A 21,397-nucleotide genomic window follows, 5' to 3' on the forward strand; every position below is an offset into this window, starting at 1 on the left:
TGATTTACACTGGGTATTAGGGAAAATTTCTTCATGGAAAGCATTGTCCAGCCCTGGCACAGGCTGCCCAGGGCAGTGGTGGAGTTGCCACCCTTGGAAGTGTTTAAAAACCACATGGATGTGACACTTGGGGACATGGTTTAGTGGTGGCCTTGGCAGTGCTGGGGGAAGAGTCTGGATGATCCTAAAGGTCTTTTCCAACCAAAACAGTTCTAAGGGTCTATGATTTAGCTCCTTGGCAACACCCCCGACTCCCTCCCAACATTGACCTCGGAAGGGAAAATAACCTCCAGCAGTTAAACTATCCAGTTACCTGAATTTAAAATCAGTACAGATAAATTCTATTAAAAAAGGATTGGAAAGCTTTATTTTCATTGCTAAATCACAGCAACTCCTGTAATGAAACTTTTTGACTCGACACACTGGAGGTCTCAGATGGTAATTTTCTGAAATGGAAGCATTTCCCTAAGTTTGTCTTTGGCTTTATGGTATTCAGGAAATATTATATTTGCTCCACTCAGAATAAAACTACATTTCAAAATGTCAGCCTGAAGAAGAGTTTGCCTGTGAAAAGCAACTATTTCTTCAAACTGTATCAGTTCCCTTAATAAGAGCTATTACCTTTCTCTACAATCTTCACATCTTTTATTATAGAATCACAGAATGACTTGACTTGGAAGGGACCTTAAAGCTCATCCAGTTCCACCCCCCTGCCACGGGCAGAACACCTTCCACTAGATCAGGTTTGTGCCTGTAGCAGCAGCATCAGTGCCACCACCACAGCATGTACTGTATCCACCAGCTCTGCTGCTGGATGTTCTTAAATGTGGTACCCAGCTCCTAAATTTGGTACCCAGCACAGAAATGAAATATGAACAGCGGCCCCAGCTGGGTGCTGATGTATTGAAAGCATATTTAACTTTTTTTTAACTCTGTAATATCAAAATACAACAGTGTTCTTTCTTTTCTTTTCTTTTCTTTTCTTTTCTTTTCTTTTCTTTTCTTTTCTTTTCTTTTCTTTTCTTTTCTTTTCTTTTCTTTTCTTTTCTTTTCTTTTCTTTTCTTTTCTTTTTTCTTTTCTTTTTTCTTTTCTTTTTCTTTTCTTTTCTTTTTTCTTTTTTCCCTTCCCTTCCCTTCCCTTCCCTTCCCTTCCCTTCCCTTCCCTTCCCTTCCCTTCCCTTCCCTTCCCTTCCCTTCCCTTCCCTTCCTTTCCCTTCCCTTTCCCCTTCCTCCTTTCCCCTTCCCCCTTTCCCCTTCCTCCTTTCCCCTTCCCCCTTTCCCCTTCCCCTTTCCTTTTTTTTTTTTTTATCTGAGATGGTCAGAAATCAAAGTATTCACAGCTGTGCAGAGCCAAATTCAATTATCAGGAAGACTTGCCTGGAGAAAAACCTGCAATTTCTGGACAGTGAGAGATAAATAGGACTTCCTAAACCCAAATGCAAATAAATGAATAACCCATAAAGTCTTTGCCTATCTTCATCCCCACCACTTGCTTTATCTGCTAAACCCCCCCCTTTTTTTTTTGCCACTTTTCATCTGCCCTTGTCTTTTTTTAGGGTATGAGGGGGGCACTGGACCTCCCTTGAATTGGGATGTGCTGCTGGGTGGTGTCTGGTGCAGCAAGACTGGGAAAGGACAGCCAAGTGGCACATCCTCCTGAAGGGAACAGGGGATTGCTCCAAGCAGGAGCCTCCAGGCTTGCTGGGACAGCCCTGGTTCAAGCCTGGCCACGGGCAGGGCTGCTGAGAAGGGTGACAGGGAGAGCCCAGGAGGTGCTTTCTCCCAATGACCCCCTGAGCTCCCTCCAGCTATGGAAGGTTCCCCCTGGATTATCTGATTTTTAATCATAAAATCACAGAATGGTTTAGGTTTGGAATGGAATGGTTTTGGGACCTTAAAGACCATCTAGTTTCACCCTCCTGCCACGGGTAGGGACACCTTCCACTAGCCCAGGTTGCTCCAAGCCCCGTCCAACCTGGCCTTGGACACTTCCAGGGATCCAGGGGCAGCCACAGCTTCTCTGGGCACCCTGTGCCAGGGCCTCCCCACCCTCACTGTAAAGAACCACCCCTAAGGGTCTCCTGATGAGAATTCTGCAGTCCTGCCCCTGCCATGGGGGCTTTCTGCACCCACACAGTGCTCCACCCAGGACACCCAGCTGCCCGTGCCTGGGGAATTGCCACGCTGACGTGGGAAGAGCGGATCCGAACAAAACTTCCCACGAATCCTCTGTGTAAAGGCAGCTCTAGTGCCTCATTTATAACCTTTAAAATTTTAATTTAAACATTGACAAAACCATGTTACTTTCTAATTAAATCCCATTTTCTCCCAGGGATTTTAATTTCAAAGTAATTTATCAGATTTAAGGATCCTCAAAACATTTTGCATGTTTTTCTTTCTAACCTGCCATGCCCACTGATTTATTTTCCTTATTCATTAGCAGGAGGATTCATTAGTCATTAAGTGAGTGGGTGGGTTGGGGAAAGGGGGGGGGGGAGGAAGTAAGAACAGTTAGTGATTATGAAAACAAAAAATCAGAGCTGTAAGAAGCATATGTTGGGATCGTAATCCTGACACCCCTGTGTCTCGGCAAAGCAGCCAGTAATTGTACCGTAATGAAATGTTCTTGTTTGATAACCAGTTAATTAGAGAAGACAATTATTCCAAACCCCGCTGACGCCCACGAACGGCTCCGTGTCACGCAGGCACTGAGTGACAGCCGGAGCTGTTATCGGCAACCTCGGCGTCCCAGCCCGCCTGTTTCTCCAGGAATGCTGCTTCCCAAGCCTGGGGAAGGATGGAAAGAACTCCAAACTCTCCCCCGAAGCATCAAGGGGTGCACTGATGTCAAGCGGAAAGGTCTCTCTGCTCCAATCCCAGGTGGAGTTTGCTCCAAAAAAGAGGCAGGTCGACAGGAGAGAGGAGATGGAGAGTGCAGGAAAGGTCTCTGGGAGGAAAGCTGGGAGGGAAGGCCAAGAGCAGCCACGTGTCCAAACACAACCCAGCAAAGGAGGCACTGAGTGATCCTGTCCATCTAGGAAAAGGGGCAATAGGCTTAAATTGTAACAAGGGAAATGTTGGCTAAGCACTGGAAAGTAAGGATAATTAAGCACGGGAAGAGATTGCCTGGGGAGATGTGTAATCTCCACCACTGAGGGTTTAAGAACAGATTAGGCACACATCCATCAGGAATGGCTTAAGTAGAGATGATCCTGACTTCAGGCAGCAGTATGGTCTGGTTGACCTCTTAAGTCCCTCCTTTCTCTCCTTTCTATGATTCTATGACTGTTTGGTTTTTTTTTTCTCCCAAATGTATAAATTTGGGTTTTATTCTCCTTGTAAATCTGGAGGTTTTTCTTGTCACTGTTATACACTTTCCTGCAATATATGTCTTGGGCTCACCATAGCTTATGGTTTATTCACAGGATGACTCGAAAGTCACGACTGGGGTCAGTCGCACCCCCTGAAAAGGCCCTGGCTATGGGAACTATTGGCACGGTTTCAGGAGAGCTTCCCCATTATCCTGGCAGAGACATGGTGCTGTGAAGCAGTCCTTTGGACAATGAATGGATGGACCTGTAATCAAGCAGCAATTACCAATGATTAAAGCATCCTGAAAGGTTCCTGCCTTCCTCTGCCTTGACTTCATGGTGCCACCAGGGTGTAAGTCACCTATCACTCCATGTGAGGGCACCAAGAGTGTTCCCAGAGCAGCCCATGGAAGACTCTGAAGGAAACAGGAGGAGGTTCACAGATCCAACCCCTAACCTCCAATGAAAAGCACACAACACTCATCTTTCCACACTTCTGATCCTGCTCTCCAAGAAGAGCAGTCACAGTCTTGGAGCTGCTGTTACGAGAAGATCTGTCCCTTCACATCCTCCCTATCATTATCCCGCCCTCTACCACACCTCTCTTGAAACCTTGTTTGGGATTGGTGCTTTGATGCTTCTCCAGCTTTCCTTGATGCTCAGAAGATGCTGAAACCTCCTTTCAGGCCAGAGTGACTGCTTGGACCCTTCAGCCCCTCACTGCCAGAGCTCCGGAGCTGCAGGAGGAAACTGCAACCCATGGTGGCTCCAGCTCTGACAGCACTGACTCCAGTGCTGGAATTGGCCAGTGTGCAGCACCTGCTGCATGCCATTCCCATGGAATCTCTCCCCTGTGATGGCTCTTCCATAAAACACCTTTACAGATGGCCCGAGATGCCTCTGTCCCACTGCAGATACCTGCAGTGCCTGTCACCAGGTGAGGTATCGGGTTCAGTGAGCAGATGGATCTGATTAAATGGGTGATCTATTATTTTCTGCTGAGTGAGCAATTTTTCTGCTGGGTAATTTACCCCTGGAGTGTGACTTTACCCCTGGAGCTGTGTAGTTCTCTAGGCTGTGCATTTGTTTGGGAAAATCCCATATGCATTTGAGCGACCTGGCATTACTGAACTGGTCCCAGTGAAGCAGGGCTATTGCTATCCCCAGCACCTTTGTGACCCCAGTGAGTCTCCAGACTCATAAACTCAACTGGAAATGTTGGTTTTGTCCAACTTCTGCTCATTTTGGATGGGAAGTCCTGGGTTAGCCTGGGTTCACTCAGCAGGTTGCTCTGGAGTTCCCCGATTCCTCTGCCCTGAGTTTCCAGGGTTTAAGGGAAACACTGACCAATGCTTTGACTTTATGGCTGGATTTCCTGATCAAAAGAAGCAGGTTCCAGAGACATCTGCAAATGCCACCTTGGCAGCATATCCCATGCTCCAACATCACCAGTTTCCAACCCAAAGTCCTACAATAGGAAAATGCCCAGAAAGGGAATAAGAACACAGCAGAGAAGAGCGAATCCCACCAGAGACTCCTCAGTACACTCCAGAGAGTTTCCAGGCTTGTCACCCACAGGAAATCCCCCTGAGGGAGGACAGCCACCAGGGCTGGTGTCACCAGCTCTTGAGCAGAGATGGCACTGCTGGTGGCCCCGTGGAAGGAGATGAGGGGGCTGAGGGTGGCATGGACCAGGACCAGCCTGCCAGCGTTCCACCCGTGCCGGGGAAAAATCCTTCCTAGTGAATTAGCAGAGTTTGCTCCAATCTAGTCCTCAAATTCCTCTAATTTCTGCCAAATCAGGCAGCCCTTTTAAACCTCGCCGGGTTGAGATCTGCTAATGAAAAAACTCCCAGCACAGGATTTTGGGAGCCTGGAGCTGGGACCCAGAGCTGCAGGCAGATTCCTAGGACAGGTACCCCATTTGATGCTAATGGCTGAATTAGCATTTCCCTCTCCAGCAGAGTCTAAGCTATCTCTGCAGGAACAGCTGCTAAACTATTTGCAAAGTTCAAAGAGGATGTATTAATATTTTTTTTTCCCCGAGTCACATTCTTCAGATTCCCGTGTAAGCTTCTTAGAAAGGGCCACGCCAGCTGTTGAAGAATGAAGATTACAATGTCCTGCCAACGCAGAGCTGGAGATATTTCAAGGTATTGTTATTTATTACTGTTCCACACGCTGGAAGGGGTTAAAATGGGGAAGAAAACGGAGCTTTGCAGAACAGGTGTCCTTGAGCAGTACCCAAGGACACGGAGATTGCTAATCCTGTATTCCACAGCATGATCAAATCACCAGGCAACAGATATAAATAAAAAAAGGCAGGAAATAAGGAAATTTAGATACAAGTGTGTCAGAGGGAAAATGAAGATTCATTGTGAAGAGGCTGAGAAGAAGGAACAAAATGACAAAGGCACAAATGATAAACCAGTAAGAACAAAAGGAAAGGGGGGGGGGAAAGCCTCTCTGTGAAATGCATGTCTGTGACAGCAGCAGCCAAATCAAAGATGCTCCTAGATTATATGGTTTCTTGCATAATATGCATTCTGGTTCCCTCTCTGTGTTTGTCTTTCAGCTGGTGCACAGGGAAAAAAAAACATATCTGAAATGGGACGTGAGCAACCTTTATTTTGCTTGTTTCATCAGGAGGAGAAAGCAAATTTGCTTTGTGGGAGCAGCAGCACCTGCTCAATGGCAAATAAATAGCTACAGCTTTGATATTACAGTGCATATAATCATTAGCAGCACAAATGGCAGAGGATTAACCCTCTGTGTGCTGGGCAGGGCTACCTGGCAAAGGGGTGGCATCTCACTGCTGACAGCAGAAATGCTCCATGTAGTGTCCTTGGAGAGGGGCTGAGGTTCTGGAGGGGGCACAGAGCCATCCATCCCAGCCCAGGGCACTGGCTAGCATGGCTACAAGCCACCAGCACCGGGCTTTCCTCATCCCTTTGGCACTGGCACAGTGGCCACTCCACCTCTGTGCACCCCCTGTGATGGGATGATTGATGGACACAGTGCAGGGACAGCAGGACATGTGCCAGGGGAATCACAAGTCCAAAACACCTTGGCTGCAGGTGGGTTTATGGACCAGCTTCCATCGAAGCCCCTCCCTGGTTGCTCCCTGCCTGCTGCTCTCCCACAAGGCAGGAACCAAAACACATCCAGGACTGAGGAAACTCTGGGCCCATTGGAAAGTGAATAATAAGGTTTGTAAAAGTCACCTGAAGCAGAAATTGCAGAGATGGAAACAACTGGTAATAATGCCTGGTGGGGCTGGGCTCTGCACGTTGCCCCTCTGGAGATGGGATGCCCCAGCCCCACCAGGAGCTTCTTGGGGGCTGAGGGAGATCCAAGTGTGGGACAAGCTCCAGATCAGATCCTACAGCCTCAAATCCACCCTCTTTTCTCATGTGAGGAAGAGGGGAAGTGTTCTTGAACTAAAGCCTTGGTGATAATTGAGGCAGAATGCTCAGATTTGGGTCTTGCTTGCCTGCTGTGCCATCCCTGTACTGGCTGTCCCCCAGCCTGTCCTCTGCTCTGCTCTCTGCAGTGAGCACATGAAGCCACTGCTGTCAACAAAGCTAAGAGCAGCGTCCCAGATGAAACACTTCCCTTTTCCTGATTCCTGCTCCTTCCCAGAGCACGATGCTCCTGCCTGGCAAAGAGCTGAGCCACGATTTGGCACAGCCATGCGGGAATCTGGACTCCCAGGTCCCTGCAGGATTTTGGCCAGTGGGAGGTGGCTGTCTTGCTCCATCCCTGTCCCCTCTCCAAATGTGCCAGGAGAGCTCTCAGCATGGGCTGCCTGCTTTCCTTGGGAATGTGTGCAACCTGTCCTGCAGGGTCTACAGCACAGCCCAGGCACTTCTTTTCACATATTAAAGACATTCTGTTAACGTGTTTTAAATTTTCTCTTCCTTTTCCCCTTTCCATTGCATTGCCTTGTGAATCTAAAAAAAACCCAAAACTTGTCTGGGGATGCTGGTGGAGGAAAGCAAACAGGGACTAAATAAACTCTGCAGCCAGACACTTCAAGAGTGAACGTGCCACACTGCACAAATCAGCCACACGGTCCCAGAGCCAAAGATAAATAGAGTCCCTCCAGCCAGAGTCCCGGGCAGGGAGGTAACTGTTGTGGGAGAGAAGTATCCAGCTGGAGACAAAGCCAGGAAGTTAATATTTAAGCATTCAGACAAGGAACAAATGACTTAATTAAATCAATTACAGAGGGAGAAATGGAGCCACTTAGAAAGCGTGTGTAAAGAGACGGCAAGGCTGCTGCAAGCTCATAAAAGAGAAGGAGGGAGAGTTAGCAGGGAAGATAAACGGGCTGGTTTAATCCCTGCTGTTAATTAAGAGCTGAGCATTTGCACTGAGCTGAGTCAGGGTCGCACCAGTGCTTCCATTCTCTGAGCCACAGTTGCAGCCGAGCTCAGTGCCCAAACTACAGAGACACTGGTAACCAGGCAGAGGCAGAACGAGATGTTGAGAGGGATGGAAGCAGGAGAAAGAGGTGACAGAAAGCTTTTCCACGCTCCTGAACCTCCACACCCTGCCCCAACAGCCCAAACCCAGACCCTGCCCTGCAGCTGCCCGGGGCTGGGGTCACCCTGCTGCACAAAGAGGGACCTTCCTCCCCTCTTCAGCGTGAGGAACTCCTGCCTGCATGATCCACCAGGGATCCAGCCCAAGAGGAGAAAAGGGAGGATCACGAGAACATCAGAGCACCACTTTGCACAGAATGGAGGCTCCAAATGGAGCAGCAGAAGGGCTGCCATCCCAGAAGATGGCTTGCTTGTATTCCTGGTGTGGTGTGGGGTGGAAAGCAAGGCTATTTCCTAGCAGGAATTCCAGCTTAATGGCTTTTTTCCTCCCTGCTGCTCCTTCTCCAGACATAGGTGCTTCCAATGCTGGCCATGGACACCCAACAGGAGCTGGCAGCCAGGCTCTAGGAGAAGGGCTCCCAGATAAAGCCTGTTTGGATCCAGGACACATCTCACAGTGTCAGATCTCACTCTGCTTGATAAAAAGCCATCCTTGCTACAGGAAGTGTTCCCTGGGGTTCTCTCAATAGGCAACAAGCAATTACAGGCTTTTGTAACAGACTCAGCAGCAACAAAACAGTGAAAGCAGGACACAGAATTCTCTGTGTGAAGCAAAGTGGCTGACAGCTTTGGGGCAGGAAGGTTTCCTCTGTGAGGCCACTCCAGACATCTCCTTCCCAAGGTTTTGAAGCCTGAACGTTGGATTTGAAGGCAGCAATACAGGGAGTTAATAGTGTTTAGCCAGTTTACTGTCACTCCTTGTAAGTAAATAAGCAAACACAAACCCATCTCCCATCTAAGGCTGTAAAACTCCAGGTCAGGGAAAGGCCATTGATGGTTTTGCAGAGTATGAATTTATCAAGAATAATTAGTTGTCATAAAAATTTGCTTTTCCCAATGCAACAACAGCAATTTTTCACAGTTGGCACTTCAGCACTGCTCCTGAACACAGCCTCTGTTCCTGACCACACACTCCAGCCCGGCCACGCTCTGAACATGCCTGGGGAGATGCTCTGTGCCGTGGAAAAACACATTTCAGAGGCTGAAAGGAAAAAATAAAAGTAAATAAATCAGTAACTCGCCTGTTTTTGTTCTTCTCCCAAACTGTCCCACATGGATGCCACGATTTTGGACACGTCTCCGAAGGTGGCGTTGGGGTTTTGCCCTTTGATGGCTGCCTGTGTGTCTCTGAAAAACAGGGCGTAGGCTGACACAGGCTTCTGGGGCTCATTGGGGTCCTTCTTTTTCTTCTTCTTTTGGCTTTTGGGCTTTTTGCCCAGGTCTGTTGATGGTCTTTTCTCTCCAGTAGCCTGCAAAACCATGAGATGAACCATAGCAGTCAGCTGGGAGTGGTCAGATACAAGTCCCTGCTAGAGCCAAGGAGATGAGAGGGGGAATGACAAGGGGAGGGATCCCAGCATGGAGAGAGGGGGGTAGCAGCCCCCTCTTTGGCCCCAGGAGCCTCTTGGATCATTACACAAACTGCTGGTGGGTGCCTAAGCCTGGCTTGGTGACTCCACTCACAGCTCACAGCTCACAGCTTGGGTTCATCCCTTTGTACCTGCTCCAAAAGTAGGGCTTTCCAGGCACTCACCCTTGGTCACCCTCCTTCCCCCTCCTCCTCCCTGGCACCACAAGCTCACTCACTCCTTGATACTTTTCTGGGACCTCTCCAAATGCTTTGCTTCCCAGCCATATCCCTTTACCAGGCCATGAATTTTTCCAAAGTTGGCTTCCAAATGGTTTCTGATTTCCACCTCAATAAGCCCCCTTTGAAAGCTGCTCCCGATTTCCCTTATCCACGTGTGTGCCAGCGGCTCAGTGTCCCCATTCCCAGGAGGATTGTGAGCACCAGCATCATATTAACCATCACACTGGGGCCATCCAAAATTTGCTTCACTCTGCTAACACGTATGTACCCCTACCCAGGAAAAATATCCCGGAATGGAACTATTTAATCTTATGAATTAAATGCTTTGCATACACTGTTCACTCTTTACAACCCATCTGGGTGCAGCTGGATGACCAGGTCTGGCTGTACCCATGCTCAGTGCCCTGAGGGTGTTGGAACCAGGGGGAGCAGGACAAAGGCAACAGGAGCTGGACTTTGTGGCTGCTCAGCACAAGATGCTGCCACTGGGTTGGGAAGTAGAACAGCAGGTCAGGAAACAGGGATGCTTCCAGTGAAGGTAGCATAGAAAGAAGATCCTACATCAGCCTCTATCAGGATACCTGTGCAATGTGTTAGGAAAAGGTTCTTCCCCCAGAGGGTGGTTGGCACTGACCAGGCTCCCCAGGGCAGTGGGCACGGCCCCAAGGCTGCCAGAGCTCCAGGAGGGTTTGGACAACGCTCTGAGGGACAGGATGGGATTGTTGGGGTCTCCTGGGCAGGGCCAGGAGTTGGGCTGGGTGATCCCTGTGGGTCCCTTCCAGCTCAGGATATTCCACGATTCTATGAATACAAGGGAGTGCAGAAGTCTCCCTGTGAGGGTGTGAGAAGGGAAACACCCCTAGAAAGCACTTGGACATCCATCAGAGCTCTTAACACATTACGTGTGGTCAGTGAAAGCTCAAACTACAGGAAAACACCATTATCCTTATTTTACAGTCAAGGAAAAACTAAATACGCTGGAGGTTAAACACGGTAGAGAATAAAACCACTGCCTGCTGCAGGCTGGATCTCTGCACCCAGGAGGGCAAATGGGGCACCAGCCCCTCCACCTGCAGACCCTGAGCTCAAGCACTGAGTGCTCAGCCAGTACCCAGCTGTGTCAGTCCCTGCTCCACCAGCTGCACAGGTTGTTGTATCTCTTAAAAAGACACAGGTCTAAACATCAAGATGTTGTTAACACTCTTCCCCCTGCTGAGCTGGGAGTAAACAGCCTCTTCTCCTGACAGATTTGTGGATTTAACCATGTAGTGGGCAGTGCCAGGATTTAAGAAGCTTCCCTTTAGCTGGCACAGGGCAGGCACGGGAGGAAAGGGCAGCAGTGCTCCTGTTCCCTGCTCAGCAGCTCTTGACTGGCCATTAATTTCAGTATCAGCGCAGTGACATTTGTCAAACAGACAGTGACCATTAGTGAATGAGCACTGAGCTCAAAAAAATTGCATTTAATTTAAAATTGCCCAATTGGGCTTGAATGGGAGGCCTGGAGGTGAAAGGCCAGCTTATTAGGATGAAAAAAAAAAAAGCATGACAGGGCTTCAGCCCATTAGGAAGTGAGATGGTATTTTAAATAACTGTGATCCCGTTTGATTCACTGAAATGCTACAGGGGAACCTCCTCCCTCACAGCCACCGACCAAGCCAAGGAGCTGGAACAGGACCAACACAACCCCAGGCAGGTTTATAGCCAGTCCTGCTCAGGCAGCACCAAAGAGCACGTGGGATTTATGGAAAACAGACACTGTGAGGCTGCCAGGAGCTGTCAGTGCCCAGGAGGGAGCAGAGAAGATCAGGACTTTGCCTGGTTTTCATGGGGTTTTCCAGCTGTGATGCAGCTGGGATGAGACAACAGCCTGGCCCTGGACCTTAAAAGATGCTTGAACAACCTAAGCCATATTCATGGCTAAATCAAACCCCAACGAGGCAGAGCCTCGCTGTCCCAGAGCATCCCCAAGGGTCATTCCCCATGGTCAAAGGGACCATGAAGGCTCAGGCAGCAGGATGAAGTGTATGGACTTGCCCTGGAGAGGCAGCAGAAGGTCTGTTTGACATCAGATGTGGACAGATGTGGGGCAATTCCCTGGTGACAGATATGATCCCATAACCTTGGTGCCTTCTTAGATGTTGAACCCATGAAGAGCTGGAACCACATGGACACTGTGATTTTAATAACTGTGGAGGGCGACCACTAATCCAGTTGGAATTTGAGCTGTAACTACCTCTCCTTCCCATGCATGTGTAACCCAAAGCAGTGAAGCAAGTAAATGCACCAGTGGGGCTGGGAGACCTCCTAAAATCATCAACTCCCTGGCTCAGAGGACCTGCTGGACCTGAAGTAATTGCTGGCATCAGACCCATTTCTTTAATGTGTGACTTTCTTTCTCACAAGATGAATTTCTGCTTGTTAGACGTTGCTTTGATGACCTGTTGCAGAAAAGCTCTTAATGGCCACATGAAAAATGACTGGTGGGTGAATGCAGCAGCTGTGCAGACAGAGAAAGCAAATAGAAACCTGCAGGCCACAACACAGCTCTGCTGCTTTCCTGACATTTAGGGTCTCCTCCTCCATCAAACACATCACTCCTGTCCCACCTGTCTTGATGGGGAGTTTACAGGGCAGAAAAAACGAGGGGGCTTGCCTTAAGGATTAGGAAAAATTCTGATCTCTGCAAATTTGGACATCTCCAAATTCTTCCTACTCCCAAGGGCACCACTGGCTCAAGAGAACAGAAGATGCAACCCCAAAGCTCCAGGGACTCCTGACTGGCTGGGAGGAAGTGCTTGGTGATGCTGATGGAGGCAGAGAGAGAACCTGGTGTGTCACTAAGCTGAAACTAATTTTCTGCTGACATGAAATATTTCAGCTGCCAGGTCATTGCTTGGAGCTGTGTGACACAGGCTTTGGGAGATGGCAGACTGTGGGGTCCAGCAGCATAACCCATCCTGTAGTGCACCCCAGACATGGAATCAGAGAGTTTGAAAAACTCCATCTATTTTTAACCATGTGTATCCCTTCTTTTTACAGCTGTATTCCACTGAAGCTGCTTTTGCATCCACCTTTGCTCTCTGCTTTGAAATGCCCCAGTCTAAAGTGAAACCTGCCAATGGATAAAGAACTACAGGATTGATGGGAATCCATTTTCCTGGATTTCCACAGACAGGGAAATGTTTTTGCTCAGTCCTAGCATTTTCCTAGTTTTCCAGTGTCTGCAGTGTTTGCTGCTCTGGTTATACATTCAAATCCTGTCACAACAGTCTGTTTTGGTGGGACAAGGTTACAACCCCAGTGCCTTGGGTCAGCACCTTCCAGGAGAGGGTTTTCCATGACAGGTTTTAATCAAAGGCACAGAGACACACCAGGTATTGAGGCAGCAACACAGCAATTGCTGGAGTTCGCCCTCAGTAAACAACAGCTGCAGACTCCTGGAGCACAGCACGTGTTGTTTGCTCTCCTGGTGCATTTTGAGAGAGATGAGCAACAACCAAGATGTGCCCCAAACCCTAGGAATTCCTTGGGTTTGTTCATGCCACGCTCAGCAGCAATTGTGTTGGCTGTAGAGACCACTGAGACATTGCTGACTACTTAAAACACTGCCTGGGTGAACTAAAAGACTCTTCCTCTTTTAATTTCTGGGGTTTTTTACCTTAGCAAGCCACGTCCGGTGAGTTCAGTTAAATCCCACCATGGGACATTTTTCTTCCCTGTTTTAGTCTCCTCTACCCACCACTAGAAATCTAATTTTGCCTCAAGCATTTGCAGGACCCTCAGCCCTGAACCTCCTTTGCTCCTCAAAATCCTCGTAAGAAGAAACTCTGCAGCTGGATGGACCTGGTAAAACGTGGAGGCAGAAGCCCAGCTCCCATTTCCAAACCTTCTGGGTGAGTGCTGGGCCTCACCCTAGGCTGGAAACAGTCACCTCATCCTTGGGGAAGTGATATGTAGAAGAACTCTATATATATTCAAAATAAAAGCCTATTTAGCACGATTTACCCCTCGCTGAAGAGCGTCCCTCCATAAAACAGGCACGTACCTTGTAATGTGACTCCGTCTCCTCTTCCTGAGTAGAGCTGGAGGGAGATGGTGTAGCAGACTTGCTTCCCGGGGGTGAGGGGGAGCCGTGGGCGACACCACTCCTCATCCCCATCTGAGAGATGAGCTGGGACTGGCTGAGGGCGCTCATGGGGCCGGCCAGCATCCCGGGGCGGTTGAGCAGGGGCACTTGGCGGTTGGACTCGTAGGATGCGGCGTCCGAGTGGACCATCTCCTGGATCTGAGTGGGGAGAAGATCACCTTGTCATTACAAAATGTACTCTGGATTTATTACGCTGTCAAATCGCTTCAAGACCAGCTCTGATGGATTTATTGTTTAAATTGTTCTCTGTGGATGGGAGAGATTCTTCCTCCCTTACCAAAAAAAGCCAAGAGCTGAGCGCTGTGCCCCCAGGGCTCTGCTCCTGCCATCCCCCTGCCCATGAGCATTGCAGAGAGGTCCTAAATCACCTCTGTACATAGGTCTGTGTGCCCAGGAGGTGCCCTTGCCTGCCTTAGGGACCACTGGTGCCTGGCATCTACCAGGGATATAAAACCAAAATTGTTCATAAATGAGCAATTTTTGGCCACATTACCAGGAGAAGGGACGGCACTGCAGTTTACGGGGCATTTCTGGGGCCAAGCTTTGCTGCTGCAATGTAAGGCCATCGCTGAGCACAGGCACATGTTGTGCCAGGATATTGGGGGACAAGCCCTGGTACATCAGGGATGAAGCATTAGAGGCTGTGTATCCCAAACGTGGTCTTTCTGAGCAACACTTGGTGTTGACACTTAGTAACCGCAGAGGTGAAAAAAATATCTGCTCGTCTGAGTATCTGAAGGTACCACAACCAACCCCCCTGCACCCTCTGCAGGGCTGTCGGGTCACTTGTGCTACTGGGGTTAAACCTAGGAACAAGAAAGCACAAAAGCCATCAGTGGAAGCCCCAGGTCCCTGCTCCCACCACATCAATCTGCCCAAAGCTGTGACACCACCCTCAAAGTAGAGGTTTGTACATCCCCAGGCTCCAGAAGCCCCAAGCTTCTCTCACAACACAGAACCACAGAATCAGTGAATGGTTTGGGTTGGAAGGAAAGTTAAAGATCACCCCATTCCACCCCCTGCCATGGGGAAGGATACCTCCCACTACACTAGGTTGCTTAAAACCTTGTCCAACCTGGCCTTAGACACTTCCAGGGTTGGGGCAGCCACACCTTCTCTGGACAACCCATGCCAGGGCCTCACCATCCTCACAGGGAGGAATTTTTTCCCAATATCCCATCTAACCCTGCCCTCTTTCAGGTTAAAGCCATTCCCCTTTGTCCTGTCACTCCAGGCCCTTGTGCAGCTCTCTTGGGGCACTTAGGCACTGGAAGGAGGTCCAAGCTCTCCCTGGACTGGACCCCAAGGTGCGGAAGCAAGATCTGCTGGTGGCCACCACCTCCATCTGAAGATGACTCTTCCATTTTTAAATATTACAATCTGTTCCAATCCCACTCAAAATGAATGTAGAAAATAAAATAAAGAAAAAAAGAGTCCAGACAAGGGAAAAAACCATTATGGGCTGCTTGTTAAGATCTCCCAGTGAAGGAAGGAGCCAGAAGCGACGTACGTGTGTGCACGACTGGAGGTAAGAGATGAGGAGAAGAGGCCACGTGACAGAGCTGTCCCCCAAAAATGTGGAGTTTCCTAATACCCATTAATCTGTTCTCATAATGGGAGAGAGAGGGAACATCTGATGGGACTGAAAGGTGACTAATGACACACGGCTGCAGGGACACACGGACATGGCACAGGCCGCAGGCACAGGCACTGCCTCCTGAGGCTGCTGAGCCCACTGCCCTTGAAAGATTGGAAGGAGAAATGAAACATATATATATGTGTCTAATAAAGAATGCTGAATGCTGCATTAGACATAATAACAATATCTTGTGAAGTGTATATCCCCCGTGCCACGGCATAAACCAAAGTTCAAGCGGTTGGGTCAGGAGGGAGCAGCAGCAATCACAGAGTCCTGGATTGGTTTGGGTGGGAAGGGAACTTAAAGGTCATCTCATTTCAAACCCTGCCATGGGGAGGGACACCTTCCACTAGCCCAGGTTGCTCCAAGCCCCATCCAACCTGGCCTTGGACACTTCCAGGGATGGGGCAGCCACAGCTTCTCTGGGCAACCTGTGCCAGGGCCTCCCCACCCTCACAGGGAAGAACCTAAATCCCATCTAACCCTGCCCTCTTTAAGCTTAGAGCCATTCTCCTTGTTCTGTCACTCCACCCCTTGTCCAAAGTCCCTCTCCAGCTCTCCTGGAGCCCCTTTAGGCTCTGGAAGGGGCTCTCAGGTCTCCCTGGATCCTTCTCTTCTCCAGGTGAGCACCCCCAGCTCTCCCAGCCTGGCTCCAGAGCAGAGGGGCTCCAGCCCTGGGAGCATCTCTGTGGCCTCCCCTGGACTCCTTCCAGCATGTCCACCCCCTGCCCACCAAGAAGCAAATATGAGATGGGAACAAACCTGTTGTTTGTTGCTCCAAGACCCCATTTCCAGTTTGTAGTATTTTCCATGAAAACTCAGTTTTCCCCCAAGATCCATCCCTGCCTGGTCACCCCCAGCAGCAGAACTCAGTGCCACAGGCAGAGTCCAGCTCCCACACAGCCTCCTCCAGCCATGGAGTGGGAGGGGGGCAAACCCTGCCTGAACTGTTTTCCAGCCTTTTTCTCTTTCATGTTAATCTGATTAACGTTAACACGAGTTTAAAGACCCGAGCTTTATTTATTAACAATCTTCATTCCTGATAAGCCTGCTGAGGTGTGATCTCTCATTACCAGGGGAGGTTTGCCAACTCCATTAGCAGCACACACAGAAGGAAACCCAGGGAAGACCAGTGAGGGCTCGGCAGGCTTCAGAGGAAACAAATCCGAATGCAAAACCAGATTTGCTGCTGCAGGTCAGGAATCAAAAGCTTTACACAACACCCCACAGCATGTTCTGCTCTCTTTTGGATTCTCCATCAGCAGAGGAGTGGTGTCAGGGGAACAAGTTTTCCTCGATCTGCCCTTTTTCTGTATTAATTACCAAGTGAAGGGATTTAACTCACAGGAATTAAATGCTGCCTTGCATTTCAACAGCAGGAGGAGCCTGACTGAGGCTGACTCAGAGGCCACTCTGAATTGCTCCCCTTGGCTTTGGTGGTGTCCAGGAGGCAGCAGGGCTGCCTTTGCTCTGGCAAGATTTATGTGCCCTTAAAACCTCATTATGTGCCTTATTGCAGAGCTCTGGCCTCTCCTGGCCACGGTGTGGGAAATCCTGCTCACAAAGACATCGAGGGTGATGCAGTCACAGGGATGGACACCAGGCTTGGGCAGCACCAGAGGCAATTCCTGCACTTGCAGTTGAATTTGCCAAAGTCGTGGGAATGGCCAAGGTGGGACAGGCAGTGATGAGGGGCATGAAAGGTGGGGAGATGGCTCAGCATCCATCTGCTGCACGAGCAGCAAGCTGCTTCCCAAATTCCAGTGGAAAAGGTAAGTCTGTCTGGGGTTTTGTCACTTTAATCCAGACCTTTCACGCTGGAGAGGATCTGCTAGCTGCTAAGGAAAAGAATAATTTATTGTCCTTATTTTAAATTTAAATGAAGGAAAAGTTTAGAAGATGGGTGTTGTAGAAATGGGGAAGGCTATGAAACGTGGCTTAAAAAAATGTTTAAAATTTAAAATAGCTCCCTCACGTTTCAGCCACGGCAGTCTCCTGGGGAAACACTGTATTAAGACAATTTTTTTTTGGAAACTTTTATTATGTGGCCAATAGACCACAACGGCTCCGTTTATCCATTAAATATGTAATCATACACTTTTTCTTTACAGTGCATGTTATTTATGCATCAGAGCAGAACAAGTCCAGGAGTGCAATTATGGATATGGGCCACGTGCTGCAAATGCTTCTGAAAATTAGCAAGAGAAAACCAGAAACCTGAGCCCTGGCTCAGAGGACTCGGGCAGAAGCCTCCTGCTGACACAACCCCATCACAGCCCCCTCTTAAAAAGTGTGGACACTGCATTTTTCCTGGGACATCCCCCCTCCAAGGGTATCTTGGCCCAGATGCCTCCCCCCAAGCAGCTGCCTATTTCTTTACATCATGAATGGGGAGCTGTAACAAAGAGGGGGACAGACTTTTAATCAGGGCCTGCGGTGAGAGGACAAGGGGGAATGGTTTAAACTAAAAGAAGGTTGATTTAGGTTATATATAAGGAAGAAGTTTTTTTACAATGAAGGTGGGTAAAACACTGGCACAGGTTGCCCAGAGAAGCTGTGGCTGCCCCTGGATCCCTGGAAGTGTCCAAGGCCAGGCTGGACGGGGCTTGGAGCAACTTGGGCTGGTGGAAGGTGTCCCTACCCATGGCAGGGGGGTGGGATGAGATGAGCTTTAACAATCCTTTCCAACCCAAATCATTCTACAGTTCTATGATAAAAAAACAATTTTAGTTGAATGTTGCTGGTTCTGACACCCTCCCTCCTTCTCCCATGTCTCCATTTCTTCTTCGAAACTTGACAACATCCCCCAATCCAGGAGGTTCTGCAGAAGGACACTCACAGCTGTGCTCCTCACAGGCACCCTGCTGACCACTGTTTGAAGGGGCAGGAACTGCCCCTAACATTTGCCACTCACTAGATTTCTCTCCACTTCCCTTTTTTTTTTAAATGTAAAATAAAAAAACGCAGTTTTGGAAGCAACAGGCCAGGCTGCCACCTCTGCATCCCCCTCCCTGGAGTCCTCAGGACTGGGCAGGGCAAGTGATGGAAAAGGCATTTGTGTTTTCCAGATGTAAAATGTTTGGGGTGAAAATGAAGGTGAGTGGTTTGTGTGAAGCTCTGGAGCTTCTTCCACGGGCTTGAGGGTGACAATGGCCTTGGCTCAAGGGGTAAGGGTTAGTCCTGCTTCCTGCTGCGGGACCCCGAGACACCCAAAGGAGGTGATATCCCTTCAGAAAAGACCCAAGGGAAGACAGAACCAGGAGCAGGATTCTGAGATGCTCCCCTGCAGCAAATGGCCTAATTAGGCAAGTAAATGATGAATGAAACTGGGATGATGGCAAACCGAAGTGTAAGAAGGTAAAAAAATGCAACACTCCCCCTGGGAGAGCAAACAACCCCCTGGTCCTGTGGGATGCAGCTCCAGCCCTGGGCTCACTGAGGCTGCCTCACGCCTTTCCCCTCCCCAAAGCACTCAGGATCCCCACAGGGCCCAAGAGAAGCACGTGTGTAATTAAATAACTGCCCTCCAAATGTGATCAGCTCCGTCGCCAGCACGAGAGGCTGCGACAGCCAGGTCAGATCCCGTCTCCATCCCAGGCGTTCAGCACAGCAGGCTCACCACGAGGTGCTGCAAAAGGTTTGGGATGGCTTTGCCAGCCTCTGCTGAAAAGATGTTTTGCATCTCAGAGGAAACACGAGTGAAATGTGATGCAGTCATAGCTAAAGTAATTAAGTGCATCTTACTTAGCAGATTCCCAAAGGCTGTGCTAACTCAAAGACAGCTTCTTTTTTTCCACAATATTTCAATTTTTTTAATGAATATGCATATCAAACCCATAAATGCTCCAGTTAATCCTAAGAAGGAGAGAAAAACAGGCTGACGAACGGCACATGTTCTGCACTCCTTGTTTATGGGGAAAAGGGGAACCCAGAGTGAGTGATAAATGCCATAAGGAAGAGCCTGGCCAGGAACAGGGAGCTCTGCTGACACAGATTATGTTTGAAATGTGTCAAGCCAAACTTCAACTTAATTGCCCCCCCCCAATTCCTATGCAAAAAGTAGCTCTTTCCAGCCAGCAGACCTGGGGCTCAGGTCCCAGGCTCCAGGAGTGGTTGCTCTCATGGAATGTCCTCTCCTGCAAAACCCTAATTCCCAACTGAAGCCTTGAAGCAGATCCCACCCCTATAACCACCTTCTGTCTTTGCTTTCCACGGGATTTTTCTGCTCCTCTTCCCACCTCCCTTGGTCTCAGACACATCTCAAAGGTATGTTTTGGTGGCAGAAGTACAAATGCAGAGTTTCTGTGTTATTCCCTCATGGTGTGCTCTGCCCTTGCTGCACAGGTGGAGCAGGGATGCTCCAAGTTGCTCCAACCCCACCAGCTGCTTGGCTGGGCTGCAATCCTGGGTGGGATCCAAGCCAAACCACTTGCAGATGGTTACCCAGCAGGAAAAGAAGAAACTTGGCTGGAGTTTGCCACATAACACTGTCTGACCCCACTGCACTGCATCCCCCTGAGCTGAGGCAAAGCTGTGCAAACTGGGATGTGTAAAAGAAATGGCCAAGATGAGCAGGAGTGGGCAGGTGGTGCAAGCCCACTGAGGGGCATTGTTCCACGTTCCAGGGAGACCAGCACCTGGGGACCACCAGGATTCCATGCAGAGAAGGACTTGGGGGTGCTGGTGGATGAAAGGCTGGACATGCCCTGGGGATTGTGCTGACAGCACAGAAACCAACTGTGTCCTGGGCTCATCCCACAGGTCAGGGGGGGATTCTGCCCCTCTGCTCTGCTCAGGTGAGACCCCACCTGCTGTGCTGCCTCCAGCCCTGGGGTCCCCAGCGCAGGAAGGATGTGAACCTGATGCAGTGAGTCAAGAGGAGGTTATGGAGATGCTGCAAAGGCTGGAGCCCCTCTGCTCTGGAGCCAGGCTGGGAGAGCTGGGGGGGTTCACCTGGAGAAGAGAAGGCTCCAGGGAGACCTGAGAGCCCCTTGCAGGGCCTAAAGGGGCTTATAAGAAAGATGGGGACAAACTTTTCAGCAGGACAAAGGGTAATGGTTTTAAACTAAAAGAGAGATGATTTAGACTAGATACAAGGAAGAACTTTTTTAGGATGAGGGTGGGGAGGCCCTGGCACAGGTTGCCCAGAGAAGCTGTGGCTGCCCCATCCCTGGAAGTGTCCAAGGCCAGGTTGGACGGGGTTTGGAGCAACCTGGGCTAGTGGAAGGTCTCCCTGCCTGTGGCAGAGGGTGGAACAAGGGCCTTTAACAGCCCCTTCCAACTCAAACCATTCTGTGATTCTATGGCTCTCACCCTTCCCAGGGTGAGTTAACACAGCTGGGCTGAGCAGAACTGCCAGAGCCTTCCCTGACCGGGGTCTTCCTCCCCAGACAAGGCAAGTAGCTGCTCCAGGGGCAGCCAGCAGGCTCACTGGCAGCACAGCTCACCTCTCCTTGGGTTTGTTCCCAAGAACAAGTCATTACAATCACAATCAACCAGGGAGAGAAATTATCTGCTGAACAGCTTTGAAGCAAAGTTTTCCCAGCAGGCTTTTTCTCGCATTGAAGTTTAAATGTAAACGCATCACCATGGCTGAAATGCTTAAAGATGATTTACTTAAAAAAGAGAGAGAGCAGGAGAGAGAGAAGCTGATAAGAAAATATATCCCCAATTACCACCCCTCCTCTTCCCGATTTGTAACTGCTCCTAATAAACTTTCATGGTCTATGTAAAATGCTTTAGTGCAGTGACAAATTTCTGCTGGAATTTGAGATGTCTTGTTCAGAGTAATAGCTATCTCACACAGGTGCCCAGCTGCTGTTGTAAAATCAGTAAGCATTTAATTGAAACAAATGACTATAATAATAGTACATTATCCCTGCAGGCTCATAGCCATAACAGTTTTAATTATTGAGTTAAGAGTCAAACTAATTTATCCTTTAAAGTAACAGCCACATCTTTGGTTCCACCGATCATCCTATTACGAGTACGAGGGGAACAGTTGGAAGGGATTTAAAATAAGGAAGTAATTTATTTTTGTAGAGATGGGGGGAAGGTATTTATCATATGGCAGAGGTTTTCTGTATGCACTGGGGTTCCCAG

The 21,397-nt window shown here is 49.2% G+C and overlaps 1 protein-coding gene across 2 annotated transcripts in view; it reads right to left on the reverse strand.

The window, feature by feature from the left end:
- The window catches only part of TOX2 (TOX high mobility group box family member 2), a 152,802-nt gene that overhangs the window by 10,673 nt on the left and 120,732 nt on the right, over positions 1-21,397 (reverse strand). For both annotated transcript variants that reach the window (XM_032704697.1, XM_032704698.1), the window contains 2 exons: positions 13,555-13,794; positions 8,941-9,168 (listed from right to left, as the gene is read on the reverse strand). In XM_032704697.1, coding sequence (XP_032560588.1) covers positions 8,941-9,168; positions 13,555-13,794 — 468 coding nt within the window. The remainder of the gene's footprint in view (positions 1-8,940; positions 9,169-13,554; positions 13,795-21,397) is intronic.

This window comes from Chiroxiphia lanceolata, chromosome 17 (genome assembly GCF_009829145.1).
Source record: "Chiroxiphia lanceolata isolate bChiLan1 chromosome 17, bChiLan1.pri, whole genome shotgun sequence".
Taxonomy (NCBI): domain Eukaryota; kingdom Metazoa; phylum Chordata; class Aves; order Passeriformes; family Pipridae; genus Chiroxiphia; species Chiroxiphia lanceolata.